Source organism: Poeciliopsis prolifica, unplaced genomic scaffold (assembly GCF_027474105.1).
Source record: "Poeciliopsis prolifica strain line A6 unplaced genomic scaffold, Auburn_PproV2 SCAFFOLD044, whole genome shotgun sequence".
Taxonomy (NCBI): Eukaryota; Metazoa; Chordata; class Actinopteri; order Cyprinodontiformes; family Poeciliidae; genus Poeciliopsis; species Poeciliopsis prolifica.
Window position 1 is genome coordinate 2,177,885 of NW_026562419.1, and position 26,590 is coordinate 2,204,474.

At 37.5% G+C, this 26,590-nt stretch overlaps 1 protein-coding gene and 1 pseudogene across 1 annotated transcript in view; one reads left to right on the top strand and one right to left on the bottom strand.

The window, feature by feature from the left end:
- Nucleotides 1-7,333: 7,333 nt before the first annotated feature.
- LOC129376613 (microfibril-associated glycoprotein 4-like) overlaps nt 7,334-26,590 on the bottom strand; it is an 87,666-nt gene continuing 68,409 nt past the window's right edge. Inside the window, exons 6-7 of the mRNA XM_055056207.1 lie at nt 8,545-8,715; nt 7,334-7,781 (exon numbers count right to left, since the gene is read on the bottom strand). Coding sequence (XP_054912182.1) covers nt 7,528-7,781; nt 8,545-8,715 — 425 coding nt within the window. The 3' untranslated portion in view covers nt 7,334-7,527. The remainder of the gene's footprint in view (nt 7,782-8,544; nt 8,716-26,590) is intronic.
- On the top strand, nt 20,444-23,145 carry LOC129376632 (microfibril-associated glycoprotein 4-like; annotated as a pseudogene).

Here is a 26,590-nt window from a genome sequence, read left to right on the forward strand (position 1 = left end):
TTTTGTTGAATTAAATCATGCAGTAAATGTAGCGTTTTCTTACTTCTTACAAAGCATTTCAGTAATTCGCCACTCTGAGTAAGTATTACTCCAACAATGAAATAGAGTGCTTTAGAAACACAGCTGAAAATGATGAAAAATGACGAACTGTAGTACTTCGCCATGTGCATATGATCGGCTGTAAATGACACGTGGATCATCCGACTGACGCCAAATTGGATACGTATGACCTTTGTTGACCTCTAAAGAGAACAACAGCATTGAAATATATTTTGACTCCACTGCGCGTCCTACATTAATCCGCCAGCTATATTTCCTCGCTAAACCAATGAATCTGCACCACATTTTTTGCATCGTCAAGGAGCGCCTCCAAACGCATCAGTGCGTACCGCCTGGTGGACGGGCGCGGAAACTGCGCAACAACTTCTGTGTTAGCACGTGGTCAGCGTTGATGGAAACTGAGCAACAGCTTCCGCGGTGCGGGCGGAGGAGCTGAAAACTGCGTGAGAGCTTCTGTGGTGGCTGACGTGAGGCGACGGTTGCTAGTACCCCGCGGTAGCAATAGGCCGGAGCGGCGCTTGGCTGCGAGGGCCGTTCGAGGCTGCTTGCAGCTTTAATTATTATTATTATTATTATTTTCTTCCCACCTCTTTGGGGGCTTTTTGGGGGCCTTATCATATTGGAAAACTCACCAAACTTGGCGGAGGCCTTAAGCCTGTTTAAAAATTTTGATTTTTAAGGTCATCACAAAAATCCCACAAGAAATGGCTCAATAGCGCCACCTAGAAATTTTCAAAGGACCCTTTGCTATTCACTTACTTTATCCTAGAGACATGAAATTTGGTACACTTGTAGAGCTCCCAGGACGCTCAAAATTTACAATTAATGTCATAGTGCAAGTATCACAGGAAGACAGCCATTTTGGATTGAAGGTCCAATTTTGAGGCCATTTTTGCCGTTTACAGCCTTCGTATTTGATCGAACTCCTCCTAGGGATTTCGATTGATCGGCTTCAAACTCGGTCAGTCTGTTCATAAGGCATGTCCCATCTAAAGTTATCAAAATGGTGAGTTTTTGAGTATGCTGAAGGGGGGTTAGCAGGGGTCAAAGTTCACCTACTCGCCGTAAAAAAATAAACTGCTATATCTCCTACACAGAAACTCACAGAGGCACCAAAGTTTCTATGATTGATCAACATTGGGTGTCCTACAATACCCTATGGTCGAATGATGACATCACTTTGGCCACGCCCCCTGAGAACAGGAAGTGTAATGTTTTACTGTGAACTTTCACTATCTGACCCCTTTGACCTCATCAACATGAAACTGTGCCCAGACACAGAAGACATGTTGGTGTGTTGAGGATTCCAACCCCGACCAGCTTCGATGGAGCAGGTGGGCGTGGCGGCGTGGCGAAGTGACCTGTAACGCCATCGCCATACGTTTTGCTCTCAATTCCACAGTTTCTGTTCCAGCTGCTCCAACCTCACAAGGATGGATCTTCATCCACTCCCCGACAGGAATCCATCACAATATTTGGTGGGCGTGGCCTAATTTCTCTATAGCGCCCCCTAGAAAACTTTAAATGATCAGCCCCAAGCCATGCTTTAACCTACAATTACGAAACGTTGTACACATGTGTACCTTGTCAGGACTTACAAAAAAGTCTCTTGGAGCCATGGTCTAAACCCCACAGGAAGTCGGCCATTTTAGATTGAAGTTCAGATTTTGACCCCATTTTTGCCGTTTACAGCCTTTGTATTTGATCGAACTCCTCCTAGGGATTTCGATTGATCGGCTTCAAACTCGGTCAGTCTGTTCATAAGGCATGTCCCATCTAAAGTTATCAAAACGGTGAGTTTTTGAGAATGCTGAAGGAGGGTTAGCAGGGGTCAAAGTTCACCTACTCGCCATAAAAACATAAACTGCTATATTTCCTACACAGAAACTCACAGAGGCACCAAAGTTACTGTGATTGATCATCATCGGTGTCCTACAATACCGTATGGTCGAATGATGACATCACTTAGGCCACGCCCCCTGAGAACAGGAAGTGTAATGTTTTACTGTGAAAGGTCGCTATCTGACCCCTTTGACCTCATCAACATGAAACTGTGCCCAGACACAGAAGCCATGTTGGTGTGTTGAGGATTCTAATCCCGACCAGCTACGATGGAGCAGGTGGGCGTGGCGGCGTGGCGAAGTGTGCTGTAACGCCATCGCCATACGTTTGGCTCCAATTCCACATTTTGGGCGCAACTGCTCCAACCTCACAAGGATGGATCTTCATCCACTCCCGACAGGAATCCATCACAATATTTGTAGGGTGTGGCCCAATTTCTCTATAGCGCCCCCTAGAAAATTTAAAATGATCAGCCCCAAGCCATGCTTTAACCTACAATTACGAAACTTTGTACACATGTGTACCATGTCAGGACTTACAAAAAAGTCTCTTGGAGCCATGGTCTAAACCCCAGAGGAAGTCGGCCATTTTAGATTGAAGTTCAGATTTTGATCCCATTTTTGGCGTTTATAAACCATTTCAGTAATTCGCCACTTGGGGTCAGTATTGCTCCACAAATGAAACAGCAGATAATCAGGATGAAGAACAATATCAGTATTTCGCCAGTAGGTGTCAGTGTTCCTCCACCGATGAAAACAGATCCACGGGCGGGATGGGCGTGAAAACTTTGTGAGTGTGTTGCCATGACATTTCTAAAAGGATAGAAATGTCTCAGATAATTTTTGTTGAATTAAATCATGCAGTAAATGTAGCGTTTTCTTACTTCTTACAAACCATTTCAGTAATTCGCCACTCTGAGTAGTATTACTCCAACAATGAAATAGAGTGCTTTAGAAACACACCTGAAAATGATGAAAAATGACGAACTGTAGTACTTCGCCATATGCATATGATCGGCTGTAAATGACACGTGGATCATCGATGACGACAAATTGGATAGTATGACCTTTGTTGACCTCTAAAGAGAACAACAGCATTGAAATATATTTTGACTCCACTGCGCGTCCTACATTAATCCGCCAGCTATATTTCCTCGCTAAACCAATGAATCTATACCACATTTTTTTGCATCGTCAAGGATAGCCGCCGAACGCATAGATGCGTACTGCCTGGTGGACGGGCGCGGAAACTGCGCAACAACTTCTGTCTTAGCACTGTGCGCAGCTTTGATGAAAACTGAGCAACAGCTTCCGCGGTGCGGGCGGAGGAGCTGAAAAACTGCGTGAGAGCTTCTGTGGTGGCTGACGTGAGGCGGCGGTTCCTCGTACCCCGCGGTGGCAATAGGCCGGAGCGGCGCTTGGCTGCGAGGGCCGTTCGAGGCTGCTTGCAGCTTTAATTATTATTATTTTTCTTCCCACCTCTTTGGGGGGCTTTTTGGGGGCTTATCATATTGGAAAACTCACCAAACTTGGCGGAGGCCTTAAGCCTGTTTAAAAATTTTGATTTTTAAGGTCATCACAAAATCCCACAAGAAATGGCTCAATAGCGCCACCTAGAAATTTTCTAAGGACCCTTTGCTATTCACTTACTTTATCCTAGAGACATGAAATTTGGTACACTTGTAGAGCTCCCCAGGACGCTCAAAATTTACAATTAATGTCATAGTGCAAGTATCACAGGAAGTCGGCATTTTGGATTGAAGGTCCAATTTTGAGGCCATTTTTGCCGTTTACAGCCTCCGTATTTGATCGAACTCCTCCTAGGGATTTCGATTGATCGGCTTCAAACTCGGTCAGTCTGTTCATAAGGCATGTCCCATCTAAAGTTATCAAAACTGTGAGTTTTTGAGTATGCTGAAGGGGGGTTAGCAGGGGTCAAAGTTCACCTACTCGCCATAAAACATAAACTGCTATATCTCCTACACAGAAACTCACAGAGGAACCAGAGTTACTGTGATTAATCATCATTGGCTGCCCTACAATACCCTATGGTCGAATGATGACATCACTTAGACCACGCCCCCTGAGAACAGGAAGTGTCATGTTTTACTGAGAACGGCGCTATCTGACCCCTTTGACCTCATCAACATGAAACTGTGCCCAGACACAGAGAACATGTTGATGTGTTGAGGATTCCAACCCCGACCAGCTTCGATAGAGCAGGTGGGCATGGGGGCGTGGCGAAGTGACCTGTAACGCCATCGCCATACGTTTGGCTCTCAATTCCACATTTTCAGGCCCAGCTGCTCCAAACTCACAAGGATGGTCCTCATCAACTCCCCTACAGGAATCCATCACAATATTTGGTGGGCGTGGCCTAATTTCTCTATAGCGCCCCCTAGAAAATTTTAAATGATCAGCCCCAAGCCATGCTTTGACCTACAATTACGAAACTTTGTACACATGTATCATGTCAGGACTTAAAAGAAAGTCTCTTGGAGCCATGGTCTAAACCCCACAGGAAGTCGGCCATTTTGGATTGAAGTTCAGATTTTGACCCATTTTTGCCGTTTACAGCCTTCCTATTTGATCGAACTCCTCCTAGAGATTTCGATGATCGGCTTCAAACTCGGTCAGTCTGCTCATAAGGCATGTCCCATCTAAAGTTATCAAAACGGTGAGTTTTTGAGAATGCTGAAGGGGGGTTAGCAGGGGTCAAAGTTCACCTACTCGCCGTAAAAAATAAACTGCTATATCTCCTACACAGAAACTCACAGAGGCACAAAGTTTCTGGAATTGATCATCATCGGGTGTCCTACAATCCCTATGGTGGAATGATGACATCACTTAGGCCACGCCCTGAGAAAAGGAAGTGTCATGTTTTACTCTGAATGGTCGCTATCTGACCCCTTTGACCTCATCAACATGAAACTGTGCCCAGACACAGAAGACATGTTGGTGTATTGACGATTCCAACCCAGACCAGCTTTGATGGAGCAGCTGGGAGTGGCGCCGTGGCGAAGTGACCTGTAACGCCATCGCCATACGTTTGGCTCTCAATTCCACATTTTTGGCCACAGCTGCTCCAAACTCACAAGGATGGATCTTCATCCACTCCCCGACAGGAATCCATCACAATATTTGTAGGGTGTGGCCTAATTTATCTATAGCGCCCCCTAGAAAATTTTAAAAGATCAGCCCAAGCCATGCTTTAACCTACAATTACGAAACTTTGTACACGTGTGTACCATGTCAGGACTTACAAAAAGTCTCTTGGAGCCATGGTCTAAACCCCAGAGGAAGTCGGCCATTTTAGATTGAAGTTCAGATTTTGATCCCATTTTTGGCGTTTATAAACCATTTCAGTAATTCGCCACTTGGGGTCAGTATTGCTCCACAAATGAAACAGCAGATAAACAGGATGAAGAACAATATCAGTATTTCGCCAGTAGGTGTCAGTGTTCCTCCACCAATGACAAACAGATCCACGGGCGGATGGGCGTGAAAACTTTGTGAGAGCATTGCCATGACATTTCTAAAAGGATAGAAATGTCTCAGATAATTTTTTGTTGAATTAAATCATGCAGTAAATGTAGCGTTTTCTTACTTCTTACAAACCATTTCAGTAATTCGCCACTCTGAGTAAGTATTACTCCAACATGAAATAGAGTGCTTTAGAAACACAGCTGAAGATGATGAAAAATGACGAACTGTAGTACTTCGCCATGTGCATATGATCGGCTGTAAATGACACGTGGATCATCCGACTGACGACAAATTGGATACGTATGACTTTGTTGACCTCTAAAGAGAACAACAGCATTGAAATATATTTTGACTCCACTGCGCGTCCTACATTAATCCGCCAGCTATATTTCCTCGCTAAACCAATGAATCTGCACCACATTTTTTGCATCGTCAAGGAGCGCCTCCGAACGCATCAGTGCGTACCGCCTGGTGGACGGGCGCGGAAACTGCGCAACAACTTCTGTGTTAGCAGGTGGCCAGCGTTGATGGAAACTGAGCAACAGCTTCCGCGATGCGGGCGGAAGAGCTGAAAACTGCGTGAGAGCTTCTGTGGTGGCTGGCGTGAGGCGCCGGTTGCTAGTACCCCGCGGTGGCAATAGGCCGGAGCGGCGCTTGGCTGCGAGGGCCGTTCGAGGCTGCTTGCAGCTTTAATTATTATTATTATTATTATTATTATTATTATTGTTGTTGTTGTTGTTGTTGTTGTTGTTGTTGTTATTATTATTATAATAATACACAGGTAATAACACAGGTAGCTGTGTTAACACCTACTTGTTAACACAGGTATAACGGTCAGCCTTGTGTCCAGGTAAGGGCATGTTCACAGAAGGTCCCAAAACATCTTGTGGTTAAGGTTATTGATCAATTGTTTGTGTGACTGTGTGAAAAAGCCCAACCTCTTTTCTTGTAAACATAATAAAAGGCAGTTGAGAGCTGGTGGAGGAGACACAACACGGTGTTTGACGGTGGTAGAAAAGTAATTTGTGTCTTTGGTTGATTCTTTGCAGGTTGGGAACCAAAATAGACCCAACACCAGTTTCTTGATAATCAAAACTTAAAAGTCATTTAACAAAATTACTTTTTCTTTTCAGATTAACACCTGGAGTTTCAATTAACATTCAAACTACTCATTCCATTACTTTGGATATAGTAGTCCACCAATAAATATCAATTTTAAGTTGAAGCACAATGCATTTGTTGGAGCTCTGCAGCATTTTCTGCTTATAATTTCTATAATTTGCAAAAGTAAAAATAGAATTTGAATATTATTACAGGCATTTCCCCAAACATCTGCACTATGTATCAGAAAAGGAACAATTAGTGAATTGTATAATATCCACTACGCCTCAGCATTCAGTGAGTTTTTCACTTCATATAATAACAAAACTTTCTTCAACCTGATCAAATCAATCAACTCATCTCCAGAGTCTAAAAATCATGTAATTTGTTTTTTCAACACATTGACGCACATCATATGGTCATTATAAATGGTCAAACTATAAATATTTTATTGTTCTCCTGATATTATTAGATCAAGTTCTTGTGCTATTTTTTTTACATTTTATTGCAAGAAAAAACAAATTGATGACTTTCTGCTGTTCTTGTTTCGCTTCCTGATTGTTTTCTGATAAAAATCAAATTACACTCCATTTCTTTGTCTTAGCTAACACCAGATATACTTTATTTTCTCTGGAAGTGACATAAACAGATCATTAAATAGACATAGATGTTGCCATTGACACAGTTGAGCATAAAATTTAGATTTACGGAAGACCTGGTTGTTTTTCAATTAATTGCATTTAACCAAGAGGTTTGATTCTAAAAATGTTTCCATTTGGCCCAATTTGTGTTTTAAAACTGGCTTATTTTAATTTTACATATAAAAAAATACAGACACACAAATATTGCTGCTGGCATCTTATTTATTATCAGAGATAAATTGATTACAGGTAGCAAACTCTCACCAATGATTTAATCAACTGGATTATATTTATTAGTAATCAAGTGAACTTTTGACTCATGTTTGAAGCTAAAAGTTGATGGTTGATTATAAGAAAAAGCAACTCATTATTCTTTGCTGGATGTTTGACCTGCAGATTTAAATGAGAGGACGGATCTTCATGGTGATGCTCTTCAGGGAGTAATTAAATCCCTTCCATGCAGACCATTCCACTCCAGTAGAATAGAGTGTGTTGTCAGCCCCCCAGCGATAAATCCCATTAGGGTTTGTAGAGTGACAATTATTGTACCAGAAAGCACCGAGATATTTTTTGGCACAGTTGCCTCTCAACTTATCCTGGTCTTTGTCAAAAGTGGTAAATTTCATTCCACCGTGATAGGAAAGGCTGTCTCCTGCAGAAATAATAATAGGATACAAAAACTATATGAATAAAACAGACATTCAGTTGAAAGCTTGAATAGTGAAAAAAAATACAAATTCTGCGTGATCCAACATCAATAAAATTGTAATTTCAATATTTAACAAAAATGCTGACTTTGTGAAAAGCTGATAATGTTTTGTGAAAAAAATTATGAGTTATGTTAATTTCTTACTGGGATATTATCAATGAGATCAATTAAATTTACTTTGTGCTATTAACTACCAACATCAATCTTCCTGCTTCAGAACCATAAGAACAAACTCTGGATTTAGATATAACTGACACAACACATTTAATCCAGTCAAGGTCTATTTCTCTTAATCCTGATTTGTCTAACTACAGTAAATTAGCTTTATTAATTGTCATCATCATCATCATCATCATTATTATTTTATTATTATTATTATTATTATTATTATTATTATTATTATTATTATTATTATACATATCTTATCATATCATATCTTATAATACCAGGAGTGTGTAATAATACACTCGTGGTGTATTATTATACACAAGGAGTGTGTTATAATACACTCCTGGTGTATATTACACACCAGGATCCATGCTCAGTGCCTTGCTCTACATTTCCAGACTCACTGCACGACTTTCAGACCCAGCACAAGTTGAATTATTTATTTTAAAAAGACATAATTAGTGATGGGCATCATTCCATCCATCCATAAATTCATCCTGACTAGTAAAGTTAGAATGTGTTTTTTCTCATGACTCACCAGCGCCCCCTGTGTTGTTGAAACCACTCACATGCAGAATGTAACCATAAAACTCAGGATAGATGTAAAATGAAGAGTAACGGGCAAAGGCTTTTTTTCCATCAAAGTCCTCCATATCGACCATCAGCTCACAGTCTTTATATGATGTCAACTCATGGATGTTATCAAGACCTGCACAAACATGAAAACTATTAAAGTTGGATTTTTACTGAGGTTTTTGCACACACATTACTGTCCAGATCACTGCATTAATGCACCGTGGCATGGAGTCGATCACTCTGTGGTGTTGCTCAGGTGATATGAGAACCCACATGGCTCTGACCAACATCTGCAGCTCTTGTTGGGTCTTGACTGTCGCGTCTTCCTCTTCACAATAAGACAGATTTTCTACGACGTTTAGGTTCTTCTTCAAGATCAGCATCAGCATCAGTTCGACACAAGGAAAGCAAAATGTGAAATCTATGTTGCATATATCTGTGTGTGGTGGCTCTTCAAGCACTGACTCCATCTGCAGCCGACTCTACATTTCTAAATGGTTTTGTTTCATAATCCCCTCCAGGTGCAGTTATCCTGATTGCTTGTCCAATTCTTTTCCACTACATCTTTTCTTCCGCCTCACTTCTCTATGAATGTGTGTGAAAACAGCTCTGTGCACAGCAAGCTTCTTTAGCTGTTATATTTCTGTCTTGCCCTCTTGTGCAAGTGGTCAAAGGTCATCTTTTGAACAACTGTCAGGTCAGCAGTCATTCCCATGATTGAATAACCTACAGACCTGGACTCAGCGACCATTTGGAAGCATTTGCAGGTGTTTTGACTTAAACTGATTAGTGTGTAGCACCAGAGCTCTGCAATATTGAACTTTTTCACAATATTCAAATTTTCTGAAATACTGAATTTGTAGTTTTCATGAGTTGTCAGAAACAAACATCAACACTAAAAGAAGTAAACATTTTAAATATATCAAGCTGTATGAAATGAATTAATATGACATACAAATGTTACTTTTTGAATTAATTACTGATGGAAATAAACTTTTCCATAATATTCAGTTTTTGACCTGCACCTGCACACCATCACTTAGTAACACAATAGTAAAATAGAAAGTCGAGACAATAAACAGGTGTTGAAAAATGTGGCTATAACTATGTTATAAATATCTTAAGTAAATAAACCAACCATACATTGACTAACTGTTTAGGTCGGTGTCTCACCCAGCCAGTACTCTCCAGCAGCGTTTCCAAAGCCTCTCTTGTACTCCGCCCAGGGTCTGTAGAAGTTACAGAGCCATCCATCCTCTGGAAAACCTGGAACAACAAAGGAATCTGATCAAGAAGTGAACAACGTTCTCACTGACACACTCAGGGTGAAAAGGAAGTGGCTTGTACCAACTCTGAATTGGTATCAATAATCAATATTTAACATGATAAAACTGATCAAATCTTATCTCAGGCAGGTGAAAATGGAAGGACAATAAAGACTCTTCTTTCAACAGAACTTGATGTTTGTTGGATGAAATCCCCAAGAATCCTGAGATAAACCAAGTTGAAGTGTAAACAGAGAGAGTTCATGTAGAGATGGACTCACCGTCCAGCGTCCTCCCTCTGAATCCATGTCGCAGTAAGCCTTCACACAAACACATTCATGACTTGATGCAGTTTTTATTATGTAATGCAATGTCACACTTTATGTGGAAAAAAAAATACTATCAAGAAAGTTCAGTTTCAAACAGTCAGTTTATGTAATATGTATGAAGATTAAGTAAAAACATCCTCAGCATTGTTAACAGATAAACCTCCAGTCTTGGTCCTGTACAGAACTTTAATCTGGATCTTCATTTTTATGAACAAACCAAACATAAAGTTCACCTGAACAGCAGATGAATATCCACTTGGATAGATGATGTAAACTCCACTGTGAAGTTTCTTGTTCGTATTGTAGATGTCATTGCAATCACGTGGCAGTTGGTCCTCAGCCGCTTCACAGCTGATCAGCAGTGGAGCCAGGAGGAAGAGAAGTGATAACAGCTGGAAGACAGAACATGACACCTTCTGAACATCATCAGAGAAACTCTGATTAACGTTCATTTAGTCAGATTAAACCTGATCCCTGATCTTGTCCTGCATGTGGCCTGTAAGCTGTGCTGCCAGATTTTCAGTCAGAATTATGCTGAATTCTGCCTTAACAAAGGTTTCTGGTTGGTTTGATCCTCCATTTTTTAACAACTCATTTCATCAGTCCTGTTAACAAATGTTATTTCCAGAGCCAAAACTATGTACAGTGTTTACATGCATTGAGTGTTTGGATAAATTTAAACACTCAAATTTACTCAACATTTCAGTGACTGAACAAAATATCAAACATTTTAAATAATTAACAAACTCAGTAGAAGTTGTTTAATTTTTACATTTTTTGACTACATAGTTAAATATCTTGTTGTTGTTTGTGTTCATATTCTAATCATTATTGATGTTTCATAATTTGTACATTTATGTACAATGTCTCTGCGCTGATTTTTATTTTGGTCATTTGTTGTTAACAAGATTTTAAACATTAAAAATACCTTTCCTTGTTAAAATAAATAAAGATAGATGAATTATTTTTTATTTTTTTACAGTGCAAGTTACAGGCTTACCTTCATCTTTACTGTTGATCTGGATAAATTGATCAAACTTGATGAAAATCTGGAGTTTGACTTGCAGCACAATGAAATTCCCTGTTAATGTAAAACATAGAGAAACTTAGTGGACAAACTCAGTTGTAAATGAATTCATGTGTTCATCTCTCACCTGCAGCTGGAATGAACTTGATTCCAAACTTCTGCTTCTCCTCTGTGTCTCCAACGTTCAGACTCCGTTATTTATACCTGCTGATGTGTCACCTCACCTTGATGATCAGGAATCTAAATCAAACATCACCTGATGAAAAACATGAGCTTGGTTTCTTCATTTACATTTTACTTCTTTCTGATCTTTAGATAATGAGTCTCAATTGCACAAATAATGCAAAATAAAATGTAACATTAATATAACTGGAGATGCGGCTTGCATGGATTTTGGACGGTTGAATTGATGGATGAGAGCCACCTCAAATTCATCTGTAGCAAAATTATTTCAATCATGTTTTGCAACCATTTACTGTTTTCTGAGAGTTTTAGTAGAAATTTCCAAAAATGTTCTCCTGCTCTTCCATCAGCTTTGTTGAAATAATTTGCCCTTCTGGCTTAAAAAAGGACTTAATATTTGAGGGATTTTAAGAAAGTACATAAAATCTGAAATGGTCGATGATCTGAATGCAAAGGCTCTTCTTGATTAGTTTTTGTGAATATACAGTAAAATGTGTGTTTTAAACTATAGTTCATTATAATAATATAATAATTCAATATAACGTAATTATGAAACCCAATTGTATTACATTATTACATAATGCAGTGTAACAAGCTCAAAGAAACATCAGAACATTCAGAGTCATTGAAGATCACCTTCAACAACACAAACAGTCTCAACTCAATAAAAAGTTAGATCAAATCTTTTACCAAAGCAGAATCAAAATTACCTTTTTTTCTTCACTTCAGCGTCAGACAAGCTTCAGCTCTTCTGTCTGGAGGTCCTGGAAACAGCTGCTCTTATACACAGTCACTGACAGACCTGTCAATAATACACTAGTGACTCTATAATGTTTCAGTGAAATCAAAGCAAAGATGTGATTTTTACTTTATGACTTCAGCATCAGGGATTATTTTCACTGATGACATTTTTTGGAAAAAGGATTTAGCTTGTACTTCCTGTCCTTGTTAATTCATTTCCTGTTTTTGTGTTCTGAGTTGTGATGTTTTGAATCCTTTGTGATGTTTCAGTGAAAAGTCCCAGGATACATATTAATCTGACGAAATTAGGATTTTATTCCTAACAAGCCCAAGTTACAAATAGATCCATACAAAGCAGGAAGTAACAACAGGAACAAAATGTTATTTTCAACTTTCTTGACAAAGTTAAAAAAATGCCCCGTTTTCATATTTCCTAGTGTGTGCTCACTAGCACACACACTATGCTAGTTTATGAATACAAGCCTGAAAATTCACATGTCCAAATTTTCCATTCACTTGGCTGCAGACGGAAAAGCAATTTTCTCCTCTTTGCATAAATGAACAGGTTGATGTTGCCTCTTGTGTGTCGAGACCAAAAGAATAATTCTGTAAATGATCTTGAAAGATCTCTGTAGGATTGCCTGACATGTTTAGCTCTGTTACATTTTAACAAATATGTTAAGATTTAACATATTTGTTACAACTTAACATCTAATGTCAAAAAGTAACAGAGATGTTAAGATGTAACATCGTTGTTACATCTTAACTGAGATGTAACTGAATCATCAACTTTGATTCAGTTGTTGCAATTGACTGCAGCCGTTTGTTGATGTAGAATAATTAAGATTGCCATAAAAACTCTCATCTTATATCAGGCATGTTGTGGGACCACATTGTCTCAGCTGTGCTGTGTTTCCTGTGAGCTCTGAGAAAACAGAACGTTAGCTTTGGTTCCTCTAGGCAGTGGCCTCAGTCTGCATTCCTCCAGGACCCGAGTCCTGCAAGTTTCAGATGTGTCCCTTGACCTAAAGACTTTAATTTAACTGTCTCACTGGCATGCAGTGAGGCTCTGCAGAACTCTGTTGATGAGCTGCTATTGGAGCCAGGTGTGCTGAAGTATCTAAAAGTTGCAGGACACCAGGAAGACTTCCTGCCCCAACAATCAGGAATCAAAGGAAGGATTGGTGACCAGGACTGGTTGGTCAGGAGGTTCTTCTGTCATGGGGAAAAACACAAAAAGTGAATTTAATTGTTCAAAGAAACATAAATATCAAGACAATTTAGTTTAAATTGCTTTATTAAATTCGAACAAAGAAAATGTTTATTTGTTTAATTTATTTTGAGTGCGACACACTGAGTGCCTGCACCTTCGCCATGTTACTCTGGAGACAGAGTAGTCAGGTTGTTCATTGATACCTGCAGCTGATTATTGATACCTGAGTTTCCAAAGAATCTCAGGAAATGTTAACGGGAACAGGGTTATTCTACGGTCGCATGGAAGGAAAATCTTTGCACTTTTTATATTTAGGTCAATGAAAGAAAACGAGAAAACACAGGAAATGAGTAAAATAATAAACTACAGATCATATGGATTTGTTCTGGCATAAAACTGGTCTTTAGATTCTGTTTAAATATTCAGAAATAAAATGATCAATGTGAAAAGAAAACGGATGAAATATAAATGTGTATTATGCCATGTTTGAAGATTTTCAAGTGTTTCCTGAACTGCATATGCAGGTTGTGCTTTAATCTGTTGCTGTGGGCTGTAAATGTTTATGACTCCAGAGATGTTTTCAGGTCAATGTCATTAACCCTCGGGCGTTCCTAATTTTCTATTTATGCCCCTTCTCCTATACTTCATTTGTTTTCATTATGTCTCAGTGTTTTTTGTTGTGCTGAGGAGCTTGGTGTGAGGGGTTGGCAGCAGATTGAGAAGGCAGGTGCAGGTCAAATGCAAGTTCAATTTGTGTATCAATCCAGTTTCTTTAATGTGTGTGTGTGGGGGTCGGAGGCAGGTGTGTGTGTATGTGTGCGTATGTATTGGAGAGAGTTTGTGTGTGGCTTTGAACTCTTTTTCTGGAGTTCAAATGGTTGTCAGAGCAGTCAGGTTGTTCATTAATACCTGCAGCTGATTATTGATACCTGAGTTTCAGAGAATCTCAGTAAATGTTAACATGAACAGGGTTATTCTGCGGTTCCATGGAAGGAAAATATTTATACTTATTATGTTTAGGTCCATGAAACAAAATGAGGAAAAGTTAGGAAATGAATAAAATAATAAACTATAGCTCACATTGATGGTTTCTGGAATAAAGCTGGTCTTTAGATTTGGTTTAAATATTCATGCAAATCCAGATATAAAGCAATGTTTTAAAAAAGATTCCTCAGAATAAATTAATATCAGAATGATCAATGTAAAATGAAAATTGATGAAATATAAATGTGTAGTATGTCATCTATGAAGGTTTTCATGAGTTTCCTGAGCTGCATATGCAGGTTGTGCTTTAATATGTTGCTGTGGGCTGTAAATGTTTATGACTGCAGAGACGTTTTCAGGTCAAGGTCATGAACTAAGAAGCTCTGAGGATAAAACCTGTTTGTTTATCATTCAGGTTTATCATATTTCACTGGAGGTCATGCTGAACGGTTGAATTTTATTGGTGACATATATATGATCTACAGAAAAACAATTTGCAGAACATTTACACTTTTTGTTTTTTCTTACTAAAAACTTGTAAAAAGTTAAAAAGGTTCCCATCCAACAGCAGGAAAAGTGTATGTCTGATATTGACAGGTAGGTTTTAAAAACATTGAGACATTTTAATATTGCTAAGATGTGTCTGTTATTACTTATCACATGTTTGCGCAAAGATTTCTGCACATAAACTGCAGAAAATCAGACAAATTCAATCTTTAGAAACTGGGGAATGAAAAATGTTCAAGTGAAATCTGTTAGAGGTATTTTTTGTATGAAGCTTATGGCTTCACTCAATACATAACATTTAACTTAAGTCTTTAAAATGTAGTTTAAACTTTGCAGCTTTACATAATGAATTAATTGACGCAATTATAATTCAGCATTTGGTGTGATTTAATAATAAATAAGGAGGTGAAAACAGATGCACTGATTTTGACCACAAACAATGAGAGAAAAAAAGAAAGAAAGAAAGACAGAAAGAAAGAAAGGAAGGAAGGAAGAAAGAAGAGGTTGCTGTCATCCGTTTTATAACCACTAGGTGTCACTGTTGGATTTTCTTTCAGAGGTTTGGAACATTTTTCTAATCTGCAGAATAATGGGACAGGATGTAGAAGAAGTCTAATAAAAAGTTCTCACAATCTCAGAGAAATTCTGCAATGTTTTAGTAATATCAATCTAATTAAATGAAATATAATTTCATCAATCACTATTAAGTTAAGGATGAACTCATAAAGACTGAATTGATCACATAGTGAACATATTGAATGGAATGAGAGGAAGATATCTTTAAAACAGAATAACAACAATCACTGGGAAATTAATTAGTATAACTTGTATGTTATCTTAAAGAATTAATGCTTACACTAATACTAATCGCATTGTAAGACTATGCCTACCTTGAGTTTATTTAAAACCTTCTTTGAATTAGCCTTTTCTTAATTTTTAACTTCTACTCGTTTACTATGTTTAAAATTTACTTTCTCTATTTTTACTCTGCTTGATCTTTTACTAAAATTTTTATTATTGAAACAGCATGACTTGGAAGATTTGTGACTTTCACTAAGCAAGTCACCGCTGGGTGAATCTGTTCATTCAATTCTTTTTTCCAATGTCAGTTACGAGGTGTCAAGTTTCCTAGATAATGGTTGTACTATATATATCAGTCATTCAATATATATGGTTGCAGGCTTTAAAACTGTTCCTATTGTTTTATCTGAAATATTCAGATATACAACATTTATGCTGCAAAAACTTTCCAGTTGCAATGAAAGTTAAGAACATTTAAAGTTTATATTTGCACTGAAAGGTAAAAAATTCTTCCAGACCTTTGCAGCTTCATTGTGAAATATTACACAAAAAATGAACATAAACTAGAGATTTGGTTCAATTATATGTTTAAAAGGCTAATTATACCAATATATCCCATACTTTTTAATTGTTTATAAGACTGTTGAAAAAATGCAGGGTTTTCAATTAGTATTAATGCACTACATTAATGCACTACATGTTGCGTTTGCAAATCAAACCATAAAATAAATTGCATTGGCACATATAAGCTTGGAAAAAATACAAATTCGGGTTTGAGGCCCAGCTGGTTCATTCATATGGATCCATATGCAACTTCCCAAGTTATTAAAATGCATGAATAGCTTCTGAAAGAATGACCCATGACCAGTTTTTAGAAAAATTGTCTAAGTTCATTTACTTATGAGTTTATTTGAAAGGCTATGTTTTATATTATTATTCTGTGTGTTGTTTGCTTGACTCCTTTCTTTTGTGGTACAATATTAACTGTTTTTTCAGAAGTTTGCTTGGGGGTTGGAAATGTTTATACATGCTTGTGATACCAGCTGCTTTGATCATTAGCTGTCTGTGTTAACAGCTACCTGTTGTTATTATTATTATTATTATTATTGTTGTTGTTGTTGTTGTTGTTGCTGTTGTTGTTGTTGTTGTTATTATTATAAGAATACACAGGTAATAACACAGGTAGCTGTGTTAGCAGCTACCTGGTAACACAGGTATAACGGTCAGCCTTGTGTCCAGGTAAGGGCATGTTCACAGAAGGTCCCAAAACATCTTGTGGTTAAGGTTATTGATCAATTGTTTGTGTGACTGTGTGAAAAAGCCCAACCTTTTTTCTTGTAAACATAATAAAAGGCAGTTGAGAGCCGGTGGAGGAGACACAACACGGTGTTTGACGGTGTAGAAAAGTAATTTGTGTCTTTGGTTGATTCTTTGCAGGTTGGGAACCAAAATAGACCCAACACCAGTTTCTTGATAATCAAAACTTAAAAGTCATTTAACAAAATTAGTTTTTTCTTTTCAGATTAACACCTGGAGTTTCCATTAACATTCAAACTACTCATTCCATTACTTTGGATATAGTAGTCCACCAATAAATATCAATTTTAAGTTGAAGCACAATGCATTTGTTGGAGCTCTGCAGCATTTTCTGCTTTTAATTTCTATAATTTGCAAAAGTAAAAATAGAATTTGAATATTATTACAGGCATTTCCCCAAACATCTGCACCATGTATCAGAAAAGGAACAATCAGTGAATTGTATAATATCCACTACGCCTCAGCATTCAGTGAATCTTTCACTTCATATAATAACAAAACTTTCTACAACCTGATCAAATCAATCAACACATCTCCAGAGTCTAAAAATCATGTAATTTGTTTTTTCAACACATTGACGCACATCATATGGTCATTATAAATGGTCAAACTATAAATATTTTATTGTTCTCCTGATATTATTAGATCAAGTTCTTGTGCTATTTTTTTACATTTTATTGCAAGAAAAAACAAATTGATGACTTTCTGCTGTTCTTGTTTCGATTCCTGATTGTTTTCAGATAAAAATCAAATTACACTCCATTTCTCTGTCTTAGCTAACACCAGATATACTTTATTTTCTCTGGGAGTGACATAAACAGATCATTAAATAGACATAGATGTTGACATTGACACAGTTGAGCATAAAATTTAGAATTATGGAAGACCTGGTTGTTTTTCAATTAATTGCATTTAACCAATAGGTTTGATTCTAAAAATGTTTCCATTTGGCCCAATTTGTGTTTTAAAACTGGCTTATTTTAATTTTTACATATAAAAAAATACAGACACACAAATATTGCTGCTGGCATCTTATTTATTATCAGAGATGAATTGATTACAGGTAGCAAACTCTCACCAATGATTTAATCAACTGGATTATATTTATTAGTAATCAAGTGAACTTTTGACTCATGTTTGAAGCTGAAAGTTGATGGTTGATTATAAGAAAAAGCAACTCATTATTTTTTGCTGGATGTTGACCTGCAGATTTAAATGAGAGGACGGATCTTCATGCTGATGCTCTTCAGGGAGTAATTAACTCCCTTCCATGCAGACCATTCCACTCCAAATAATGGAGTGTGTGTCAGCCCCCCGATAAACCCCGTTAGGGTTTGTATAGTGACCCTGATTGTACCAGAAGCACCGAGATATTTTTTGGCACAGTTGCCGCTCAACTCATCCTGGTCTTTGTCAAAAGTGGTAAATTTCTGTTGGTCGTGATAGGAAAGGCTGTCTCCTGCAGAAATAATAATAGGATACAAAAACTATATGAATAAAACAGACATTCAGTTGAAAGCTTCAATAGTGAAAAAATACAAATTCTGCGTGATCCAACATCAATAAAATTGTAATTTCAATATTTAACAAAAATGCTGATTTTGTGAAAAGTTGATAATGTTTTGTGAAATAAATTATGAGTTATTTTTTCTTACTGGGATATTATCAATGAGATCAATTAAATTTACTTTGTGCTGTTAACTACCAACATCAATCTTCCTGCTTCAGAACCATAAGAACAAACTCTGGATTTAGATATAACTGACACAACACATTTAATCCAATCAAGGTCTATTTCTCTTAATCCTGATTTGTCTAACTACAGTAAATTAGCTTTATTAATTATCATTATTATTATTATTATTATTATTATTATACACATGGAGTGTATAATAATACACTCCTGGTGTATTATTATTATTATTATTACTAACAGAGCTGAAACACTTTTAAGAGACGGTACTGGTGCTTGCTGGTCTTTCTTGGGCGCCTGGAGCCTTTTTGGCAACAAGGAGAGGTTCCTTCTCTCCAGGAACCTCTCCTTGAAGTTCTTGATGATACAATAGATTGTTGACTGAGGCAATCTTTCTAGCTGCGATTCTCTTTCCTATTAGGCCATTTTTTTTGTGCAGTGCAATGATGACTGCATGTGTTTCTTTAGAGATAACTATGGTTCACAGAGAGAAACAATGATGCCAAGCACCAGCCTCTTTTTAAAGTGTCCAGTGGTGTCCTTCTTACTTAATCATGACAGATTGATCTCCAGCCCTGTCCTCATCACCACCTACACCTGTGTTAATGGAGCAATCAATGAAACGTTGTTAGCTGGTCCTTTTAAGACAGGGCTGCAATGAAGTTGAAATGTGTTTTGGGGGATAAAGTTCATTTTCTAGGCAAATATTGACTTTGCAATTAATTGCTGTTACGCTGATCACTCTTTATAACATTCTGGAGTGTATGCAAATTGCCATTATAAAAACTGAAGCAGTAGATTTTGTAAATATTAACATTTGAATCATTCTCAAAACCTTTGGCCATGACAGCAGACTGGTGAGAGAAAAAGTAGATCTTGGTCTCAAAAAGTTTGAGCTCCCCTGCACTAAAGGGCTCAGAAGGGCCGGCACAGGATGGGGCTTACTGGGGTGGAGAACCCACTTACTGGGGACTGGGAACCAGCGTGTTTATCAGAGGATAGCTCTGCAGCCTGGGGAGCAGGAACTTTCTGTGCGGCTCGGCTCCCCAAAGCCGGCTGTTCTGACCTGGAACCCAGTCATGCAGCCTGACGCCCAGGAACTAACAGAGCGGCTTGGAAACCGAGTCCCAGAGGGGAAACCCCGAACCCTGGAGCTGTAGCAGTGAGAAACCAGGAAGCTTTAGCAGTGGGAGGTGAAGACAGAACTAGAGACGAGCAGACAGTGGCAACTGGAGGCGAAACTGGAGCCGGGGATGGAGCTGAGCTTATGGAGTGGATCAGTTTCCTCTTTCAGAAACTTCCTACATGTTGACAACATAACGTTTTGTGTTCAGTCAAATTCCTGAACTAGAACAGACATCCTGATGAAGCTCATTTGCCAAATTAAATGTTTTTAATAAATAGTTTCTGAACTATCACAGTTTATTTACATTGCTTGAACAGTTGGGTCACACTGGTACCAGGACACAGAACCAGGTCCCTGATACATTTACTGAAAGGCCTGATGTCACAACTGAACAAATATGTATAAGAGAAAACAGCAAATAGATCTTGGAAGCCTGAAATGATGATTGTTCTCATCTTCTTTGGGTTCACTGATCTTCCAGTGTTATTGACACTCAGCCCAGATCCTGGATCCGGTATTTATTTTCAAGTTGAAGAAGCCAAGCTCATGTTTTTCATCAGGTGATGTTTGATTTAGATTTCTGATCATCAAGGTGAGGTGACACATCAGCAGGTATAAAATAACGGAGTCTGAACGTCTGAGACACAGAGGAGAAGCAGAAGTTTGGAATCAAGTTTCATTCAGCTGCAGGTGAGAGATGAACACATGAATTCATTTACAACTGAGTTTAGCCACTAAAGTTAATTTATCTTTATTGTACTGGATATTAACAGTGAACCACACTGACTACAGATTTTCAGTTTGTCCAGTTCAACAGTAAGGATGAAGGTAAGTTTGTGTCTTGAACTATAAAGATTCATAAGTGAATCAATTATCACTTTTATAATGAATAGTCGGTACAATGAAAAGGAAAACGTCCACAACATATTTATCGGTTTAATCCAAAGATTTTCCAGTCTAAACATTTGCATTGAGCTTTTTCAACATCGTAAATGTTTACCATTTGTTTAAACACTTCCTGCATATCATTGGCTCTGGAAATAACATTTGTTAACAGGACTGATGAAATGAGTTGTTAAAAAATGGATCAAACCAACCAGAAACCTTTGTTAAGGCAGAATTCAGCATAATTCTGACTGAAAATCTGGCAGAACATTTTACAGGCCACTGCAGGACAAGATCAGGGATCAGGTTTAATCTGACTAAATGAACGTTAATCAGAGTTTCTCTGATGATGTTCAGAAGGTGTCATGTTCTGTCTTCCAGCTGTTATCACTTCTCTTCCTCCTGGCTCCACTGCTGATCAGCTGTGAAACGGCTGAGGACCAACTGCCACGTGATCGTGATGACATCTACAATAAGGATAATAATCTTACCAGTGGAGTTTACATCATCTCCCAAGTGGATCTACATCTGCTATTCAGGTGAACTTTATTTGGTTTGTTCATAAAAATGAAGATCCAGATTAAAGTTCTGTGCAGGACCAAGACTGGAGGTTTATCTGTTAACAATGCTGAGGATGTTTTTACTTAATCTTCATACACATTACATAAACTGACTCTTTGAAACTGAACTTTCTTGATAGTATTTATTTTTCCACATAAAGTGTGACATTGCATTACATAATAAAAACTGCATCAAGTCATGAATGTGTTTGTGTGAAGGCTTACTGCGACATGGACTCAGAGGGAGGACGCTGGACGGTGAGTCCATCTCTACATGAACTCTCTCTGTTTACACTTCAACTTGGTTTATCTCAGGATTCTTGGGGGATTTCATCCAACAAACATCAAGTTCTGTTGAAAGAAGAGTCTTTATTGTCCTTCCATTTTCACCTGCCTGAGATAAGATTTGATCAGTTTTTGTCATGTTAAATATTGATTATTGATACCAATTCAGAGTTGGTACAACCCACTTCCTTTTCACCCTGAGTGTGTCAGTGAGAACGTTGTTCACTTCTTGATCAGATTCCTTTGTTGTTCCAGGTTTTCCAGAGGAGGATGGATGGCTCTGTAAACTTCTACAGACCCTTTGCGGAGTACAAGAGAGGCTTTGGAAACGCTGCTGGAGAGTACTGGCTGGGTGAGACACCGACCTAAACAGTTTAGTCAATGTATGGTTGGTTTATATATTTACTTATAACATAGTTATAACTCAGTTCCTGCAAACCCAGATTAACCAGGTGTTTAATGCAAAATCTAAATTTAATGTTTCCATGTCTGTGCAGGTCTTGATAACATTCGTGAATTGACACGGAGTCAGAATTAAACTGATGGTCGACATGGAGGACTTTGAAGGAAACAAAAAGTTTGCTCTTTACTCTTCATTTAAAGTCGATGCTGAGTGTGAGGGTTACCTTCTGCATGTGAGCGGTTTCAACAACAAAGGGGGCGCTGGTGAGTCATGAGAAAACCTCATCAAAGCTTTACTAGACAGGATGGATGGAATGATGCCCATCACTGTTTATCCCTTGGCAAATAAAATAATTCGACTTGTGCTGGGTCTGGAAAGTAAAGATCAAGGCATTGAGTATGGATCCCTGAGGAACTCCTGTGTTAGTGCAGGTGTATAATAACAACAATAATAATAATAAAGATAATTTACTGTAGCTAGTCTATTCTAACTACAGGATTAAATAAAAATAAAAACCACCCTGGTTGGATTAAATGTGTTGTGTCATTTATATCTAAATCCAGAGTTTGTTCTCATGGTTCTGAAGGAAACAGATTGATGTTGGTAGTTAACAGCACAAAATCTGAGTAAAGTAAATTTAATTGATCTCATTGATAATATCCCAGTAAGAGATTAACATAACTTTTTATTTATTTCACAAAATATTAACAATATTTCACAAAGCCTGCATTTTTTTTTACATATTGAAATTACAATTTTATTTTGTTTTCAGATCCCGCAGATTTTTTTTTTTTCACTATTTAAGCTTTCAACTGAATGTCTGTTTTATTCATATAGTTTTTGTATCTTATTATTATTTCTGCAGGAGACAGCCTTGCCTATCACGGTGGAATGAAATTTTCCACCTTTGACAAAGACCAGGACCAGTGGAGCAGCAACTCTGCCAAAAAATATCTCGGTGCTTTCTGGTACAATCAGGGTCACTATACAAACCCCAATGGGGTTTATCGCTGGGGGGCTGACAACACACTCCCTTATATTGGAGTGGAATGGTCTGCATGGAAGGGAGTTTAATTACTCCCTGAAGAGCATCAGCATGAAGATCCGTCCTCTCATTTAAATCTGCAGGTCAAACATCCAGCAAAAAATAATGAGTTGCTTTTTCTTATAATCAAACATCAACTTTTAGCTTCAAACATGAATCAAAAGTTCACTTGATTACTAATAATATAATCCAGTTGATTAAATCATTGGTGAGAGTTTGCTACCTGTAATCAATTCATCTCTGATAATAAATAAGATGCCAGCAGCAATATTTGTGTGTCTGTATTCTTTTATATGTAAAAATTAAAATAAGCCAGTTTCAAAACACAAATTGGGCCAAATGGAAACGTTTTTAGAACCAAATATTTTCATTAAATGCAATTAAGTGTAAAAAATTAGATCTTCCATGATTCTAAATTTTACGCTCAGCTGTGTCAATGTCAACCTCTATGTCTATTTAATGATCTGTTTATGTCACTCCCAGAGAAAATAAAGTATATCTGATGTTAGACAAATAAAATGAGTTTAATTAATGAGCTTCTTAAAATACTTTGTTGTGCTCAACTATTTTTCCTGTAATTAGTTTAAATAAAGTCAATACACATTGATCACATGTAGTTGTCCTCCGGGACTCCATAGAATCAGTCTATGGACAGCAAATGGCCCGCAGACCGCACTTTGGACAAACCCCAGAATAAACAGAAAGCTGACGTGCAGAACTCCCTGCAGTAACTAGTAACGACCAGCAGGTGGCAGAAAAGAAGAAGCAGTTAAAAAGTGAGAGCAATTGTCCCAACCTACTGACTTATTTATACCAAAAGATGACGGCATCATAATTACACTTAATATTTTACTTTAAATGTAAACTTATCTATATCTGCATTATTAAATAGCTGTAGAATTATTCCTTTGCAAAACATTTTATTTTATGATTTCAATGTGCAAATAAATGACGTTTCCTGTAAAAATGAACCGATGTTTGTGGTTTTAACCACTTCCTGATCAAGAGAGCAGGAAACTTATTAGGATAATTTTAACATTTTATTTTTTTTCTCTGTGGTTCAAATAAACTGACCGTCATTAAGAACAATTACAAAAGCATGTGGTGTATAAATGTTTGCTGCAGTGGCTTCAGGCTGACTCCACTGATGTGATAAAGAGGAGAAATGACTGGATTATGTAGCTTAAATGTGTCCAAATATCTGACAACAATACAGAATGATTGTGGTGTGATGGGAAATAAAAACTTTTTTTTCCACATGTTTCTCTGTTGTTCACCTTTAACCCATATCAAGAAAACACATTTTTTACATAAAATGTCTAATCATGCCCTCTTCCAAAAATAAAACAAAAAGGAACTAAACAGAATGATATTTCTATATTAAATATAGACTAAAACTTGTGGCATCATATGCAACAACAAAAATATCCTGTGTTTCGGATGTTATAGAAGTTGCCAAACAATGACAGGAGAAAAGGAGATATAAAAAGAGATCAGACTTTTCTCTGAGTTACAACATGGAAGATATGTCAGAAAAGTGGAGAAAAAAACTATTAACTCATAAAAATAACTGTCTGTTTGGTCTTAATATTATACTTTTATCAAATGTTTCTTTTTTCTGAATAACATCTTGAATGTCAAATCATTCAGAATCACAGCTGAATTTATTGTATTTTCTTTTAAAGCTGCTCTTGGTGAATAAACATGTTGCAGTCAGAATGATGTGATGTTTCTCTCCCACTGGCTGCAAGGTTTTGTGGAGTTAAAATGGTCAACAAAACCATCACAAATGCATTAACATTATTTAAAATTAGTAACATCAAATCATCAATGAACATCAAATATGTTGGTCCATGTTCCAGTTATTATGGTTCAAAGGCAACAATGAACAGGCGTCTTGATTTAGTCTTGATTTAACTATAGCTGTAAATCCCAGGAGATTTAAATGTCCCATTTAAGTTATAAGACTCCTCAGATATTAATTTCTATCTGCCTGTTGGTTCTCCATCATCCAGGACATGACGAAACTAAAAAAGGCTTTAAAATAAAGCAACTTAAGTTATAATTTAAATATCCCGTGGCTTGCATTGGGAGCCATTACAATATGTTTATGAGGAATTTTATTAAGAGCAGTTGCTGATTAGCTGCTTTTCTTTTTATTTAGAACTTTAACTTTTTGTAGCAGAGATTAGATCAGTGAGACTGAACAAAACTCGTATCCAAGCAACATTTGAATTTAATTTTACTTCTCAACAGGAATCTTACTGAGAAAAACATGTTTGATTTGCATTTCTAGTTATTTTTGCTCCTGCAGCTTGAACGGGGTTTAAAAACGTTTTAAACATTTTCTATTACATTTCACTGTAACTCTGCTGACCCCAAAAAATTGGTCTTAGGAGATTTTTCCTATTTTTGATCCCCAATAATGAGATGGGATTTTCACCCTTGGTTGAATGTTGTGCATTTTTGATTCAGTAAGGAGCCACACCTTTACACTGCGGGTTCAAACATCGGCCCACTCAATCTGACTGCGCCACATGTCAGTGTGCTGCAACATCTGGGCCTCAAGCAAGAACACAAATTCATTGATCTCAAGTCGCAGCTTCCTTCTGTCGTGAGTTAGCAGAAACATTGCATTTGAACCATCAACCTGTTTGTGGTCATTCAGAATTGACTCTAGTTTTCAGTAAGATAAATAAAATCAAGGGCATAGATTTAACAAACCGACACAATTAAATGCTTTTTACGAAACCTTGATGTTTATAGTGTGAGATTAAGTCACTTCCTGCTGTTCTGTATTCAAACAGGCTGAAACTCCAAAGCTACCAGACACACAAAGTTAGAGAAACAATAGAAATTGGTGACATTTATTAAATGTCCTTCACCAGACATTTGTTTAAAATTCTGTCTGTGTTTTATTTTTATTTTCAGTGAGTGAGAATTGAGAGGAGGAAAATGTTCAGCTGAAGTTTGATGTTGATGAACCAAAATCCAAACGCCCGCCACCTCGACGCCATGTTGACTTTACGCTGCAAACTTCTTATCCTTCTTTAACTTCTTGACAAGTTTTCAAAATTGTTTTTTCATTTCACAGTTGAGTCTAAAATCTGAACTTGTGAGGTTTATTTGACTTGCAGATTAGAAGTTAGGAGTTTCACATGATACAGAGACAGATTTCATTGTTGTGCCAACAGGCACTGCAGATGTTGACTTAACTCAACAGACCTTATCAGATTTATTTGCAGACATGAATCTGAGCACACATCAGACTCTAACAAAGCAAATGATTAATCTCCAGAAGCAGCAATAAATGGGGAATATCCTGTATTTGTATCAGACTTTCTCAAATCCAGAGAAAACTAAAGCACTTCACACTACATTCACTCACCTGGTTTTCTTTTGCAAAGCCCTTTAAACTGCCTTGCTTCTGAAATGTGCTGTACAAATAAACTTGACTCCAGTACCTGGACTGTGAGGTGAGGAGTGAGACGTGTGTTAAATGTCTGAGTTTCCCCAGCAGGGGGCAGTGCTGCCACATTACTGCAGCCAGCAAGCACTCAACGCTTTTATGGTTTTTTATATTCTGGTTGCATCCTTTTGTGTTTTAGTTGGATTTTGGTTTGTAAAGCACTTTGTGCTGCACT